Source organism: Acipenser ruthenus, chromosome 11 (assembly GCF_902713425.1).
Source record: "Acipenser ruthenus chromosome 11, fAciRut3.2 maternal haplotype, whole genome shotgun sequence".
Classification (NCBI taxonomy): Eukaryota; Metazoa; Chordata; class Actinopteri; order Acipenseriformes; family Acipenseridae; genus Acipenser; species Acipenser ruthenus.
Genome location: NC_081199.1, coordinates 10,301,883 through 10,318,247, shown reverse-complemented (window position 1 = coordinate 10,318,247; position 16,365 = coordinate 10,301,883). Strand labels below are relative to the sequence as shown.

Sequence of the window (16,365 nt, the reverse complement as noted above, 5' to 3'; positions counted from 1 at the left end):
AATAAAGCCTGGGAAAAGTGTTGTCCAAATTTATCGTGTGTAAACTTTTATCAGGGTATAATTTCACTTCAATAAAGAATTATTTAAATTACATTTTTACATTTTTTTGATGTCATAATTTATTCAAATGTCTTAGCTAATTCTTATGAGTGGATCAAACTACTAATAAATGTATTTATTTATTTCTTAGCAGACGCCCTTATCCAGGGCAACTTACAATTGTTACAAGATATCACATTATTTATTTTTTTTACATACAATTACCCATTTATACAGTTGGGTTTTTACTGGAGCAATCTAGGTAAAGTACCTTGCTCAAGGGTACAGCAGCAGTGTCCCCCACCTGGGATTGAACCCACGACCCGCTGGTCAAGAGTCCGGAGCCCTAACCACTACTCCACACTGCTGCCCATAAACAATTCAAAAGAGCCTTTATTGTAATATAAAAACGTAGTCGACATTCATACATACAGTAGAGATCAAGTCTATGATGACTACCGCATTGTCTCTTACCGGAGTGCAAAATGTGTCGCAATACAAGACTCTTAACCCTCAAAGGGCCATACGCTCGACCGCCAGCTTGCTTGCTGAAGCAGGAGTCTAAAAGCACAGGTTTTGTGAAACAGGAAAGAGAAACTAAATGTTTATTTGTAAACAGATAATCTACCAATTAGACCAATGGGATGTGCCCAGGTATATTATCCTAACATGAAGGCCCTCACCTACTGAAAAATGAAGCTGAAGTTTTGCACTTAGATTTATCATAGTAAAAGTGACTTAATAAATACGACAGATGCATCGTCTTTTTCAATGTATTTAAAAACACTGAAAAAGACTTCCAGCACTACTGAGTGAGAAATACAGCTGTGGCTAAAGACATGATTTTTAAAAAAAACACTATATGATCATAATTAAGATTTTTTTATTTAACATCATGCAATCAAAGAAACTACTACATTATATCGCAAAAGTCTACCAGAAGCCATAATAGTAGTACAGTATTTCATGTTAGGTTTCGAAATGTAACTGCGGCTGGGTAGCGACAAGAATGAGACTCAGAGGCAAGACAGCTGCAGTGTAAGTGCTGAAGCACAGATTTAATAAACAAAATAACACAAACAAAACACAGGAACAAATAAACTGGCACACGGGCCAAGACAAAAAGGTTTAAACAAAATACACAAATAACTGCTGTCAGGCTGGGCATTCGCCTTCACTGAACAGAGCTGCTGCACGCACGCACGCACGCACGCACGCACGCACATACACCAGACTCCCACTCCCAGACAAAGGATTTCTGCATGCATTTATGCAGATGGCCACTCCCCAGTTAGCACCAATCTGCACTAACTGGAGAGAGGCCACACCTGTGGTTGCTGGCAAAGACATTAACCCTGTCCCTGACACAGTCACATTTTTCAATGTTCCTCTAAGTAGAGGGAAAACTACAAAGCAGTATGTAATTCAATATGTTAACGTAACATTATTCAGCAGGTTTCATTCGATTTTATGAAGCAAAATATGTTAATTCTATAGGATGATGCAAACCTTTTGGCCATAGCTGTAGGTATGGATAATAACATTTATCGTAGTAACTTTCTCAAGCATTTTATTTGCCATCTTTTTAAAGATCTAGTTTTACACAGTGGGGAAAAGTGCATGCAGCCTTGAATTGAGTTACCATGTGTACTAGATCATTTGTTATTACTGCACAAGGATTGTCTGTCCAACTCACCATTGGTTCAGATTAATGCAACATGAGATCATGTTTATTTCATATGCAATTATATTTAAATTGCTGGCAGTCAAAATGATGCATTACCCTCAGTGACACATACCAAACATTGTGTTTAGCAGCAGTCAGCATTTGGTGTTGCTGACTTCGGTTGGCCATAAACCTGAGGGAGTGTTTCTTGTAGGCTACCAGCTGGTCAAGCCTGTGCTTGGAACACAGCACAGTCACGCCTGGTATTTGTTTTCCTTGGCTTTCCTTATCATTTCCTTCCCTGACAAATATATACTCTCAAATTTTGTTATTTAGATGAACTCAGCACTTAGAAATGGAGGGACCATCGATACAGAACCCAATGTCAAGTTCAATAACTGGGAGCAATGTTCTCGTGTTCAATAGGAGCCCACACAATGAAACCAGAGCTAATCAGCGCTGCATTTGGAAGGCTGGACTCAGAGGTGCAGAGGAACAGAGTTCCAGCTCTACATTGGCTCCTTCATCGTTGTGTGGGTAGCTTTTCTGAGGGACGCTTTTAGTGTCAAGGGCTTTTGTTCTTTTGCAGCTTTTCGAAAAGGGTTTAAAATACATGTTTACTACTTATACTTCACTTTGATGATATGCAGCATTATAGAACAAAACTAACTGTAGTGAGTATATAAGGCATAAGAAAGCAACCATCTGCCATTAAAGATGTGCTCAAATTCCAGGCCATCTGTATATAGACGTCACCCTGGGGATAGACATACAATCCCTAAAATTAAAGTACAGCGTTGTTTGGGGGATTTATAATATTTTGTGTGTGTGTATATGGTGTCTTATTTTTTGTTGTCCAGCTGTAAGAGACATCATTTTGCACAGTTTGAGCAGCTCATGTTCACTTTGCTCTGCCTTCGGCTGGTACTATACAACGAGACGCTGGTTTAATAACAGGTGTCACGACTTAGTGTTACAGTATGTCTCAACCGTCCTTTATTTGTTGTTCCATTATTAAGCAATAACAGAAGAGCTGACCTCCATAGAAAACAATGGGAGAGCAGTGTCTGTTTGTTGTATAATTTGAAAGCTAGTAAGTATTCTGTACAGGGGTTTAACGCCTGTGCTGTTTTAGGAAGAACACCTAATAGAATAGCTTGATAAGATCATTCATCTTGTTTTAAGCTAAAAAAAAATGGATTGCATATCTCATATCAGTAGTTTTTATAGAGTTACTCAAAATTGATTGACCTCTGATCTTCCAAAGAAGCCTTATAAATCTTCTATTATAGTAACATGTCAAGAATAGTTATATGCTGTACCTTACTGTACTTACTGAGGAGAAAACAGTAGATTGAAACAGATCCATACGCTTATGTCATGATTTTCACGGATACAAAAAAGCAGATTTATCAAGAGTAGAATTTCTTCAACCTAGTTCATTTCAAGTGAATTTGACCGCGATGCTGTTCTCATAAATACAAAAGGGTTTATATGTCAGCATTCTGGACAGTTAAATCGACAATGGTGCTTTTAAAAGTATGCTGAAGCGAAGATATCATATTTTGGAAGCTATAGTAAGTGAACCTTTTTTTTTTAGTTTGTGTGGATTTTCTTTGATCATAAACAGCAGCAATGCAGGAGAACCTGACACTAGGATTGTTTTTCTTTCTTGGTGACTAGGTTTTATTAATGTACAATGTGTATGTACAAAGGTTAGAACAAGGTAATTGCTTGTTATAATACATAATAATTCCATTTCTTTTAAATTGGGATAGAGGTAGTGACTTGAATTCAGTCTCCCCTCTTCTGTGGTAAGACCAGTGTCACAGCTATATTATAAAAAGCGTATAATCCTCCAGGGGGGAGAGAGTGAGTACTGTGGTACACAAGTCACACTTCACAGATTTCTCCATATATCTGGAAACCCACTTATCCACTTGTCATTAAACTTGGTATTAACATTATTTAGCATGCATTATTGAGTATATCAGATTCTGGGGATATAGGGAGGTGTCTGTCTGTCTGTACAGTCGGCCTTTGGTATATCACATGGTTGCATATACTGTAGCTGAATCCATCGTGAAGCTTGGCAATTCTTATTTGATACTATTCTGTATGTACTGCTGATGTATGTGTTGGTCATCATTATTTTCATTATAACTTTTGAGTTTGGCAGGGGATGGATGGTATGGACATGCTAGTCTTGGCTTGGAGTCCACAGGGGGGCTGTACTGGTTTTTGGTTTGGTTAAGGAGGGAAATATACTGGTCAGGCACTCAACAATTCCAGGCAGAGACTTCCCGGGCTGAGCCCCTCCTCCAAGGCTCAGTAGCTCGGTGTCATCCAATGCCTCAGCATGCTGATACAGAGAGCTTTAGTGCTTCTGATCGCGAGCCCATAAGGTATACTGAATGGATTAGAATTAGTTGTAAACGTTTTGATGAATTTTTCAAATTCACATTTTGTTTCAGCGTGTTCTTGAATATGAAAATAAATGAACATTTGTATCTGCCGGTGTGGCAATATGCCCCGCCCCTGTGTGCATTTGTGTGTTATATGTTGTATGTTGCGTGTGTAAATGTTGGTGTATAGTCATTGGTACACGGGATATAAACGGGTCTGTGTTTCACGTGTATTTAAAAATGTAGATTTGTATTTAGGCACGAGGATGGCACAAATCACTTCACGTGCTGGTTAAAATGTAATGTGTGGTCACGGGAGTACACTATATTAATTCAGGTGCAGTTGTACCGAGACTCCAATTGATTGATTAGCAATCGAGTCTCAGTACACCTGCATAAAAGCAGCACGTTTTCACTCACTCGGAGTTGGGTGTTCGGTGAGTGGAGAACGAGTGTGGAGAACGAGGTAAAAAGAATAATAATTATAAGAAGAAGAAGAAAAGAAGTGTCTCACTCACCGTGTTTCGTTTGTCTGTCCGTGTCTGTTTACTGTGTAGTCCGTTTTGTTTGTCTGTTTATTTTGGCTACCAGTGCCGTGCCCTGTGTTTTTGTATGTTACAACCTTTTTATTTTGCTGTTCTGTTTATTTATTAAATGCTGAGTGAGACCATTCGCTCAGCTCCACCAAACTCCACCTCTCCCTTGTTGTTTTATTTCCTGGCTCTGGTCTGACACCACCCACTCCGGTCGTCTTTGTGACAGCCAGTTTTGCCGTTTGGCTTGCACAGCTGTTCTGAGGTGAAGCAGTTCAGCAGTTTTCCCAATGGTTATACTATACATTTACCATGGTTTGCCTTGCTTTTGAATGTGATTTACCATACATCTCTGTGCTTTACAATGCTTGCTAATGCTGTACCATGCTTGCACTGTGCTTTATTACACTTTGCCAGGCGTTTACTATAAGGGTTGTCTAACTCATAACATAGGTGCAGAAGCTGGATAGCAACACTGTGTTTCCATAACGTTAAGACCTGCAGTGCAGGAAGCTGTCCTGTCAAGAGTATAGCTGTGTGTTTGCGGTTAGTCCCATCAAGGCACCAATGCACAGTAATACAAGCCAAGCCAAGCCATATACAGTATTGATCCAGCTTGATGGTTTTCTATTGATTGAAACTCAAATGCTTTCTTCTCGAGTTTCACTGTTTCACACTCTTTACATTATAAGTATAAAATCAGGACTGGTGCTCCCTGTTTTGTTTTTATAATTTGCCCCACATGCAGCGGCAGCAGATTTCTTTGAAAGGTATTAATGATGACAAGGTTTCACAAGGTCTGTCTTTGTGTGTGTGTGAGTGTGTGTGTGTGTGCGTGCGTGTGTGGGTAACATGAACGCATTCCCTGAGATTACATAGGAAACCAGTCTGCAAGGACATGCTCCGTTGTCTTCATTTGGAGTTGAGAGATTTAAAGGAGCACAATCAGCTACCATTGTCATCAATAATCAAAATGGACTAAAAGCGTTTATTTAGTCTATAAGATGGGAATCTTTACTGACAGAAATGAAACATTTACTATGGAATTTGTTTCACTTTTAATGGAACTACCATAGGGGTATTTTTGCAGAAATGATGTTGACTATTTCCACATTCTTATGTTTCTACATGTGCATTGAATGTAGGCTCACTTGTGCAATTGTGCTTATTTTAAGGTTGTTTTTCCAGTTGCATCAATTTTAAAGGTGAGCGCCATCTTTAAGCAAAATCATTTAAAATATTTATCTGAAGTTATCCAAAGATGGTGCTCATGTTAACAAATGAATGCCAGGTAGGAAAATGACCTTAAAATGGCCGAAATTTCACAAGTGGCCCACATAAGATTCAGTACACATTGGGGCAAAATAAAAAATATGGCAATAGACAAGTTAATTTTTGTAAATATAACCTGTGTTAGTTTAACTGAAGATGAAACAGCTTCCATAGTATATATTTTATTTTTGGCACTTGTAGGCACAGTTCCCATATCATAGACCCTTATTCAAAGTACAGTATTTAATGCAAAATCCATTTGCATTAAATATTGCATAGGAAGCATTCTGTACAATGTCGAGTCCTATTGGATTTCCAATCTAGTTTGAATTAAAAGATGATCTTGAATGAATGTATTTTTAATTTAAACCCTTTTGACTTGGATATATGTTAGCAGAAAGCATTTATACCAGAAACAATCCCACACTGCTTCTGAGGCGAACACGACTCAAACAAACCAGCAGTTTAAGTGTCTGGTACAGCTGTTCCAGTCAATGCATTTTAATACACAATGCTGTCAAAAAAGAATAATTCCTCAGAAAGGAATTTTTTCTTTTACATTTTTTGGCAGGCGATTCTTTTCCTCCCCTCGAATAAAGACCTGCATCAATATCATAAAATCCCCATTAGCTACAGGATCTCAACCTCACAAAAGGAAATATGACATTTCATTATGAGAAGGGGGTGGGCTTTGAAAGTCTGCAGTATTCAGTAGCAATGATATGTGAAGGTAGCCATTGCCTTGACAAACGGCCCTTTAAAATGCTTTGTCTTTAGTCTCATCATTAAGCGGAATGGTTCCTCTCCAACAGGCTTGAGGCTGGCGGAGCAGCTGGGCCGGAGGGAAGATGAGGCCAAAATCCGACACCGCCTGGGGCTCTCGCTGTGGGCCAGCAGGAACCTTGAGGAAGCCCAGCACCAGGTAACAGCCAGCTGCATGCACGCTGCCATATGCTACAACTGTACTTCTGCTCTTGTCATTATCCTGCAGAACAAATCCACTACTCTTACGAGGAAACTGAACCTTACTGAACTGAAACTTAGCCTAGAACAATAACATGTGACTACACGTGTAAGCACATGGTCCTTATACAAGATGTGTTTTTGGTCCTAAGTCTTAAGTCTGTCTTCACTTAATTTCCAACTGTGTCCTCTGGTCCTGGTTCCTGTGCTAAAGTATTGGCTAGGGTTAACTTTGTCATCTCTTTTTAAGATTTTTCAAGACTTTAATCAAGGACTAGAGGGGACATGGTTGTAAAGTGAGTCAGAATTAGGACAGTGGAGGGCAGGAGACACTTGTGTCTGGGATGGGGTGCCAAACCTCATTGCTGCCGAGTCATTGGGATCAATCAGTCCTAGGAACCGGACACGCATTGATCAGTCATCATCCCTGATCAACGACACTTCTGACCATGCATAGATCAATCAGCAGCTGTCTTCTGTCATCCCTTAATGTGGGTAACACAGTGGTCCACAAGGATGCTCCTATTAATGGCTAGCTAACTGACAGCTAACTGCAATAGGTCTGATATACTGCACAGTCAATCACAGGACATCACAAGTTCATGTTACCCTGTTCTGTACAGGTCATCTAGATTTGGCAGTACCTTAAAGATATATACTGCGTCTGCTATACCTGCAACACTGCTAGAAAAAAATGACACATTGCAACAGTGAAGAACTGCCAATGAATCTGAGTTAAGCCAACTAGCCTCTTAGCCATCCTTTCAAATTACAAACCATCAGAGTTAATTTTGCTCCCAGAAAGTTACCCTGTTACCCTGGCTTTGAAAAGAGGAGTTCACCAATAGCCAACGTCATAAGTCAGTGTTTACATACACAAGAGTGCCCTCGGCATCAAGAGTTCACAGCTGGGCTGGACTTCTGAGAAACTGCAGCCACTTTTGAAATCTTGATCTCCCACAACATTAGTAATTTCCAGAGGAGAGATGTTACCCTCTGGTGGAGAAACTGCAGAACTGCTTATCTTATACTTGCACAACTTCTGCATGCCTTTGTGTCTGCATGGGATTACTGAAAGCATTCTCCTCCTTGCCTAGGGCATATAATATGTAAAGCCTAACCCTGTTGTTCTTTTTTTTTGTGTAGCTTTATCGAGCATCAGCATTATTTGAAACGATTCGCCATGAAGCCCAGCACAGCACTGACTACAAGCTGTCCCTCTTTGATCTTCAAACATCCTGCTATCAAGCGCTGCAGCGTGTTCTTGTGACCCTCGGTATGCACGGCTTCTTTCTTCCAGTACAATCCAAAGCCATGCTTTAGCACTGTGTCCCAGGTTCAGTTTTACTGTAAGAAAGAACTCCTTCTATAAAGTTAACCCTAACCAGTACTTTAAGTGCATCACAGTAACCAGGACCAGAGCTGGAAATTACATGATAGAGATAGACTTACAGCAGGACAGTGAGCACGAGACACATCTTTAAAGGGTATAGAATGGATTATCAAGCCATGTTCTTGATGCTACAAGTAATACATGAAGTTAATGTACAGTATTGTGATAGGACATAAACAGTGTTGCCTTCTCGGAAACTGTTTGTGTTTTTAAAATCTTATTCTACATCAAAAATATTTATAATAATAACAAATACAAAAATAGTGGGAGTTTATTTGAACAGGACCTCTGGTTAGCATCCTATCCTGGGTAATTGGCCAAGTGTTGGTTTGTTTGTGCCTCTGTATTGAATGGTTTTGTTTTTGACTAGGTCACCATGACGAAGCGCTGGCGGTGGCCGAGAGAGGCCGCACTCGGGCCTTTGCTGACCTGCTGGTAGAACGACAGACCGGTCAGCAGGACTCGGACCCCTACTCCCCAGTGACCATCGACCAGATCTTGGAGACGGTCAACAGCCAGCGGGGGCTGGTGCTCTACTACTCTCTGGCAGCCGGCTATCTCTACAGCTGGCTCCTGGCGCCTGGGGCAGGTAAGCAAGGGCCTCATCCTCTCTACTCTCTTGGGTCCTTTGTGTGCTGCTGTGTTTACAGTGTGGATGCAGACACACTCGAGACAGCTTAGAAAATGGGCCTTTTTCATGGAAAACATTTATATGTTTTGTTTTTTAATCTGGACAATTATTATCCATGGCGACGGGAATATAGAGCAGACAGCCATAAGTATGTCATACTTAAGAGCGTTTATTTAGAGAGATGCACGAGATATTGGGAGTATATCGGAGCCTGTCTGTATAATCCACATACATCTTTAAGTATATCTAGAGAAGTGCTTGTCTGTCTTTATGTCACGCATTAATGTTTACATATATCTAGAGAAGCACGTAGCCAATTGTGATGAAATGTGTTTAGAACATTGTTTAGCTATGAGAGTATCTGGGGTTCATGGAGTCACCTCTGTCTATTTGTCTTGTGTCCTCAGAGGATGTAGGTCAGGGTGTTACTGTTATCGTTCTGAAACCATGGCTGGAAACTCTGGGTTTCAGAACTTTAAGTATATTATTTAAATAATCAGTAGTTTAAAGATCCAGTAGTTTGATGCTTAACAAATGGTCCCTCCCTATAGCTGCATGAACAACTTCTGTCAGTAAACCTACGGACTGATTCAAGCTGTGATGAGAAGTGTGATCCCTTGAGAGCAGATTTACCAGGAGTCTGATTGTTTAAACTCCTGGCATGTGCTCATTTCAATACCTGACAAGGGGAGTTCTGAAACCCAGGACTGGTTGCAGCGCTGGTGCAAGTTTCAAGCTCTAATTTTGCATTCACAGCCGGAGATGTATTATGTATAATGCAAAAGCTCTTAGGGTAATTTAGCATTACAGATGTGAGTGACAGTCCTGTGTAATTTTCTCCATAGGAGAAGAAGGCATTGAACTGTGTTAGGAATGGAAAGTCAGGGTCTACTTGCTTCATTTACCCTGAAGGTGTTTGGTAATTACTAAAGAAACCATTGATTATTACAGGAGGGACATCAATTAGAAGAACCTCTTATAAGAACTTTTTAACTCATACAACTTTTTAAAGATGAAGTTGTTAAAAAAAATGCAATGTAGGACAAATGACTTACATAGGATTCAATACACATGGAAACAATAAGCAAGTGGCAACAGAGAAGTTCATTATTGCAAATATACCCTCTGGTAATTCCATTAAAGGTAAAACAACTCTGATAGCAAACAGACTTGTTACTTGTAGGGAAAATCTTTATAGAACTTTACCCTTTGTTTCTTTGTCCAACTTTATGCCTGCATGATGCAATGTAGGAGATGAAGAAGAACACAAGAATTGACACTGTGTACCATACTAAAGAACACTCTTTAGCTCTGGTTAAAGTTTATTGGAGATGCAACAGAAGAAATAAGCGGTTATTAGGCTAGATTGCAAATATCCTTAATAAAACCCTACAACATCCTCTGGAAGTGTCTAGTGCCAGCCTTGTGGCTCATTTCCAAAGGAACACCACATTGCTTTGCTGTCTTTAATTTCAGACATATGTTCTACAACAGCAAAGTTGTTTACATTATCATTGTAAACCAAAAAAAAAAAACATCAAAATGATTTTTCCATACATGAACTATGTATTATATTCTTCTTTTGAATAGAAGTACATATGTGTAGTTGACCCTGTACTCTTATGGTATAAGTGTGTCATCTTAATTCACACTTCTCACTTTTGCTAACAAGAAGACACTCACAGGGTCAACTGTACCAATTAACTTATAAACTAAGGGAACACAAAGACACTTTTTCAGGAACAGTAGCTTGTTACCTGGTTCTAGGGCACCTAGTATGAGGCAACTGTGCTGTATCAAACCCCAAGTCTCCCCTTGTGTGCCATGCAGTGGCCTGAAACCTAGTGTTCCAAGGCACACAGTGGCTTTGTGTTCCCTCAGCTTAAAAGTTGCATTACTGCTAACGTTAATTATCATCGCTCCCTGTGTAATATTAACCAAATGGCCTGGGTATGGGAAAATGTACTTAAACTTAATGTTTAGTCAGCCAGGTAATATAATCCTTTAGGTAAAAATAAAAGAAAATTAGCATTTGTTTTTATTACAAACCTGCCATCTAATTAATTAAAGAACCACCTGGAGGCAACACATTTTGATCTCAGTGGAGATTTTCTGGTTTAGTAAAGCAAACAAGAAACAGGTGCGCACTGTAAACAGTGCCATGCTGTTTTAGGACTATCAGTGTAATCACTCTCACCAAATGAAAATAAAGCTACCACATTTCACAAGAGAGCGTCTGGAACGTCTCTTGGGATATTGTAGTAAGTAGCAGCCCATTTCAAGTGCTGAAGAAGACTACATTATATAGTACTGCAACCTGTGCCATATGTTTTCATAACAGAGATCAGAGGTATTTTTGAAAGTAGCATAATAAAGTAAATTATCCCAAACATGTTTATTTTAAACTTAACAAAGTGAGTGGAGCCCTATATAGTAAAAACTTTGATTACCCCAAACCTCTGAAGACTGTACTAATAATTAACATAAGAACATTTACGAACAAGAGGAGGCCATGTGGCCCATCTATGCTTGTCCTGTACCTGGTAGCTGATTGAGCTCCAAATTTTGTCAAGTTGGTTTTGCCCGATATAAGTAATTACACAATTGTATTAGAAAAGGGTTAGGGTTGGGTTTAGAGTTAAAATACACATTAAGTACATTGTAACTATGCATAATAACATTGTAACTATGTGCAAGTGCACATGTATTTTACTACATAACTACTATTTAAATACTGAGTAAATAGATACACTTATTGTAAAGTGTTACACAAATCTGTCCCTTTAGAATGTGCCGGCAACTGACTTCAGTAATATTAAGACAGGTCTGTCCACTGGTCTCCGAGCATAAGAAAACCTCGTGCCAAGCCTATTCATTCGACTTAGCTCTTTGTTAGTGCTCTTAGGAGCCTTGAGCACAATTCAGAGAAGCAGCAAGCCACCTGCTTGGCTCTGGCTCCCGCTTCCCTGCCCCGGATGTGGATTGAGTCATGTCTCAGACACTGAAGTGTGACAGTAGCTCCCTGTTGTGTTTGCTCCCTCAGGGATCCTGAAGTTCCACGAGGTGTACCTGGGAGAGGGGCTGGTGGAGAGCAGTGCTGACCCCCACGAGAGCAGCAGCATGAGCCTGCAGAGTGTGAGCAGCTCCACGCTGGAACAGTACATCAGCAACGTGAGGGAGGCTCTGGGCATTGAGTCCCACTACACCAGGTCAGTGTGGACAGGCATCTCAAGCATGAGAGCTGGGAGTAGTGTGCAGTGCAAACAGACTGGGGCTTGAAAGTATCAGAATCTGAAGAGATAAGGAGATGCAATTAAGGATGTACAGTAATAATAATAATAATAATAATTATTATTATTATTTATTTCTTAGCAGACGCCCTTATCCAGGACGACTTACAATTGTTATAAGATATCACATTATACATTATTTCACATTATTTTTACATACAATTACCCATTTACAGTTGGGTTTTTACTGGAGCAATCTAGGTAAAGTACCTTGCTCAAGGGTACAACAGCAGCGTCCCCCACTGGGGATTGAACCCACAACCCTCCGGTCAAGAGTCCAGAGCCCTAACCACTACTCCACACTGCTGCTTAATAATAATAATAATAATAATAATAATAATAATAATAATAATAATAATAATAATAATAATAATAATAATAATAATAATAATAATAATAATAATACCCCAATTACATTCCCAAGATGGCTGCCTCTTGCAGCCACCCTCACCAAGATGGTGATTGGTTATATATATATATATATATATATATATATATATATATATATATATATATATATATATATATATATTATTTTGGTTAATTGCTTTAGCTTTACTAGATTTATTAACAAATTGGCTTTTTTAAAATGATAAACAGTTGTTTTGGAGGTTAGTTATATATAGAGCCCTGTGAAATGCAACATATAAAACAAAAATGGGGAGGTTTATACAAAAAATACTTTAATTAAATACTTGCAATCGTAGTTGTTCAGCCATAGACAAGCTTGTATTCCTGGCAAACAACATGTAAATAAGTTGTGCACATTGAAGAAAACTGACTGTATATAGTTTGCGCTTCTTTGGAATTTCAAAATGAACTGCTAAACCGGGGAATAATCCAGTTTGTTATGTTTTTTTACAATGTATTTTTCAAACCGGGCTGCGTGCTCCGTCCGGGTTTCCTGATTGATGACCACATCTAGTTGATGTAAGTACAATCATGGCCGCGGCAGCTGATGAAACATTTTTATGCGGGTACTCCTATAGTATCACGCACAAAGATATATTACAGTTAACTACCCCTCGCAATCAGTGGATAGTGATCTAATTGATAGCTCTGATTTTTTATCTACAGGCTTGCATTTACGTGGCTATATGCCTGCCGCTGACGTACTTTCATAAGGTTTTTGCAAGCAAAGGAAAATGAAAGCCATTCTTCTCTTGAGCCAATTCTCAAGTTGAGCATTGCACATGCTTTATTTTCCACTGTTAGAAGTGGGATAATCTGCTTCAGTCAGTTTGTTCCAATAGCCCTCAGGCACCGAGCGTGTATTTACAGCAGAGCATGCCAAGGGAAGGGACCAGGCGCTGAGAGACAGTATTAGAAAGAGGCGGTCACGGTCCCTGGGGTATTGTGTCCAGATGGAAACTGTAAGCTGAACCTACCTCAGGTCCACAGGGATTGATATTCAGAGCCTGTCCTGTTGTATATTACTGTCATATTAGAAGCCAAGCCCAATACACCAGTTATAAAAGCAGCAGCAATTTCATTTCTTTATGTTGTGGTATGAATGTGCCACTGTAGGTTCCCAGCTGTGTGGAATTACTGTCTTTATGTATTGCAAAAGCAATTAGCATTGTTCCCTGAGAGCGACTGGACCCCCTTTTCTGATGCTGGTATCTTGTTTTTCATGCTGTTATATTCCCTGTTGGAAACTAAAGGTCTCTTATTAATCTGGAGTTGCGTTTTACATGCCGTAAAAGGTCAATGCAAATATGTGTCAATGTAACTTAGTTATCAAGTCCCTGTAAACAGAAAACTTAAAGTCATTAGTTATAAAGTTACTTTGCTTAAAACCGGTGGTGTCAAATGAGTAATATTGTACCATGTAAATGAAATAACACAGCTGTATTTGAGAAGGCTAAGAGTAAATAATGTGCATTTACACTGAATTGACTGCCAGGTATGTGGAAAACACAGGCAGTTGTGGCATTTTTTTTAAGAAGAGTGTTGGACGGTGAAGAAACAAATTTTGGAAACTAAATGTTATTCATATGCTTCACCGGAAAAAAGCAATGCTAATATAATATTTTAAACCAGTCTTGAAGAGGTAGAAATTGAAATTAGCATAAGATGGAGCGTGACATAAACAGTAGACAACCGTTGCTAATTCTGTTGGCGCGGGTATTGTGCCTCACTTCCTGCTTTGTAATCTATTACTGTTTTTAATTAGTACAGAACAAACACTGGCACCGTTGCTGAGGTCCTCTTTCCTAGGTCACATGCCGGATATTTGTAAGCTGACCCAGGTCACATGCAGAATTGTAGTATAGTAGTTATTATAATAATCGATAGATGATAACAGTAAAGCTGCAATTAAGTAATACATTAATTGAGAATAAAAAAAATGTTAGACACTAAACAATGTTATTGTAACCATTGAGTGTGGTTTGGGGGGTAGGAGCAGGTGCTCCTCCCTAGTCCATCCAGCCAATCTATCAATTAACCTCCCTATTTAAGCCCTGGGTCAAACACTCATTCTCTGTCTTGCTTTTTGCATTTTCCACCTTCCTCCCCTCCTCTTCCAAAACGCAGCGCCACCTCTGCACTGTCTCCCTCTGGGGGTAAGTGACGTTCACTTACCCCCTTACAAGTGTATCCTCTATCCTTCTCTTCATTTTCCCCTTGGGGGAAGTATTATTATTATTATTATTTATTTCTTAGCAGACGCCCTTATCCAGGGCGACTTACAATCGCAAGCAAATACAAATACATTCAAGTGTTACAATATAAGTCATACAATAAGAACAAGAAATACAATAATTCTCAAGTGTGACAAACCACAATTCAATAATACAGCAGATAATAGTGAAAGTTACATCAGGATATGATTAAGTAGTGATAGTTACATCAGGATATGATTAAGTACAAAATACTACAGATTAAACACTTGGGAGATTACAATATTCTGAGGTACAGGATTAAATGCAGTAAAATAGGGGGCAGATAAGAGCAAAATAAAGCATATTTAAATGAAGGGTGATAGTGTCCCAGGATACAACAGAGGAGTTCTACAGGTGCTGTTTGAAGAGGTGAGTCTTAAGGAGGCGCCGGAATGTGGTCAGGGACTGGGCAGTCCTGACATCTGTAGGAAGGTCGTTCCACCACTGCGGAGCAAGGGTGGAGAAGGAGCGGGCTCGGGAGGCAGGGGAGCGTAGCGGAGGTAGAGCCAGTCTTCTAGTGCAGGCGGAGCGGAGAGGTCGAGTGGGGGTGTAGGGAGAGATGAGGGTCTGGAGGTAGCTGGGTGCAGTCTGATCAAGGCATCTGTAGGCTAGTACAAGAGTCTTGAACTGGATGCGAGCGGTGATCGGGAGCCAGTGGAGCGAGCGGAGTAGTGGAGTAGCGTGGGCGAAGCGAGGTAGAGAGAACACCAGGCGAGCAGCAGAGTTCTGGATGAGCTGGAGCGGACGGGTGGCGGACGCAGGGAGGCCAGCCAGGAGGGAGTTGCAGTAGTCTAGGCGGGAGAGTACCAGGGCCTGGACCAGGAGCTGGGTAGCATAGTTGGTGAGGAAGGGTCGGATTCTTCGGATGTTGCTCAGGAAGAATCTGCAAGTGCGTGCCAGAGTGGAGATGTGCTGGGAATAAGAAGTAGCGCTTGCTTCCCAGCCATGGAGGTCATCTTCCTAAAGTCACAAGCACAGAATTCCTATTTCAACTCCCAGGGCTTACCTCTCACAGCCCTTGCTCCTGTCCCGTGAAATTACATTATATATAGTATTAGCTTCAAATGTCAATTTAAGTGCCTTTTTTCCCTTACTATTTGATAGTGTTTGCCTCATTCTAAGTGGTTTTGTATTCTGCTGTCCCCATATTGTCTTGACATGTTTCTCTAAGTCTGTCCTCCTATGAGCTTCTATGAGCTGCTTTGAGCTTGTCTGGAGAATCGTAAGTGTCAGGACTGAACAGCCTTCCTAATTCCATTCAAACCATGTGACAGTGTGACTTTTCAACCCTCTTAGCCCCACCTACCTACTCTACATACATAAAGACAGAGAGAGGGAGTGATTTTGAATGGCTTTTCAGTCCCAGCATTTATGATTCTCCAGACAAAGGGACATACAGATAATCTATCCGGTTGCTAAAAAGAAAGAAGTAATCTTCTGTGCTGTAGATCATACGGTCTGATTGTACCATTGAAGTGAAAGCGATCAACACATAATGACATAGTTT

At 40.1% G+C, this 16,365-nt stretch overlaps 1 protein-coding gene across 3 annotated transcripts in view; it reads left to right on the top strand.

Moving 5' to 3' along the window:
- Positions 1–16,365, top strand: part of LOC117426928 (tetratricopeptide repeat protein 28-like) — a 435,334-nt gene that overhangs the window by 368,388 nt on the left and 50,581 nt on the right. For all 3 annotated transcript variants that reach the window (XM_059033326.1, XM_059033325.1, XM_059033327.1), the window contains 4 exons: positions 6,728–6,837; positions 8,025–8,154; positions 8,642–8,860; positions 11,946–12,111. In XM_059033326.1, the coding sequence (XP_058889309.1) occupies positions 6,728–6,837; positions 8,025–8,154; positions 8,642–8,860; positions 11,946–12,111 (625 nt within the window). The remainder of the gene's footprint in view (positions 1–6,727; positions 6,838–8,024; positions 8,155–8,641; positions 8,861–11,945; positions 12,112–16,365) is intronic.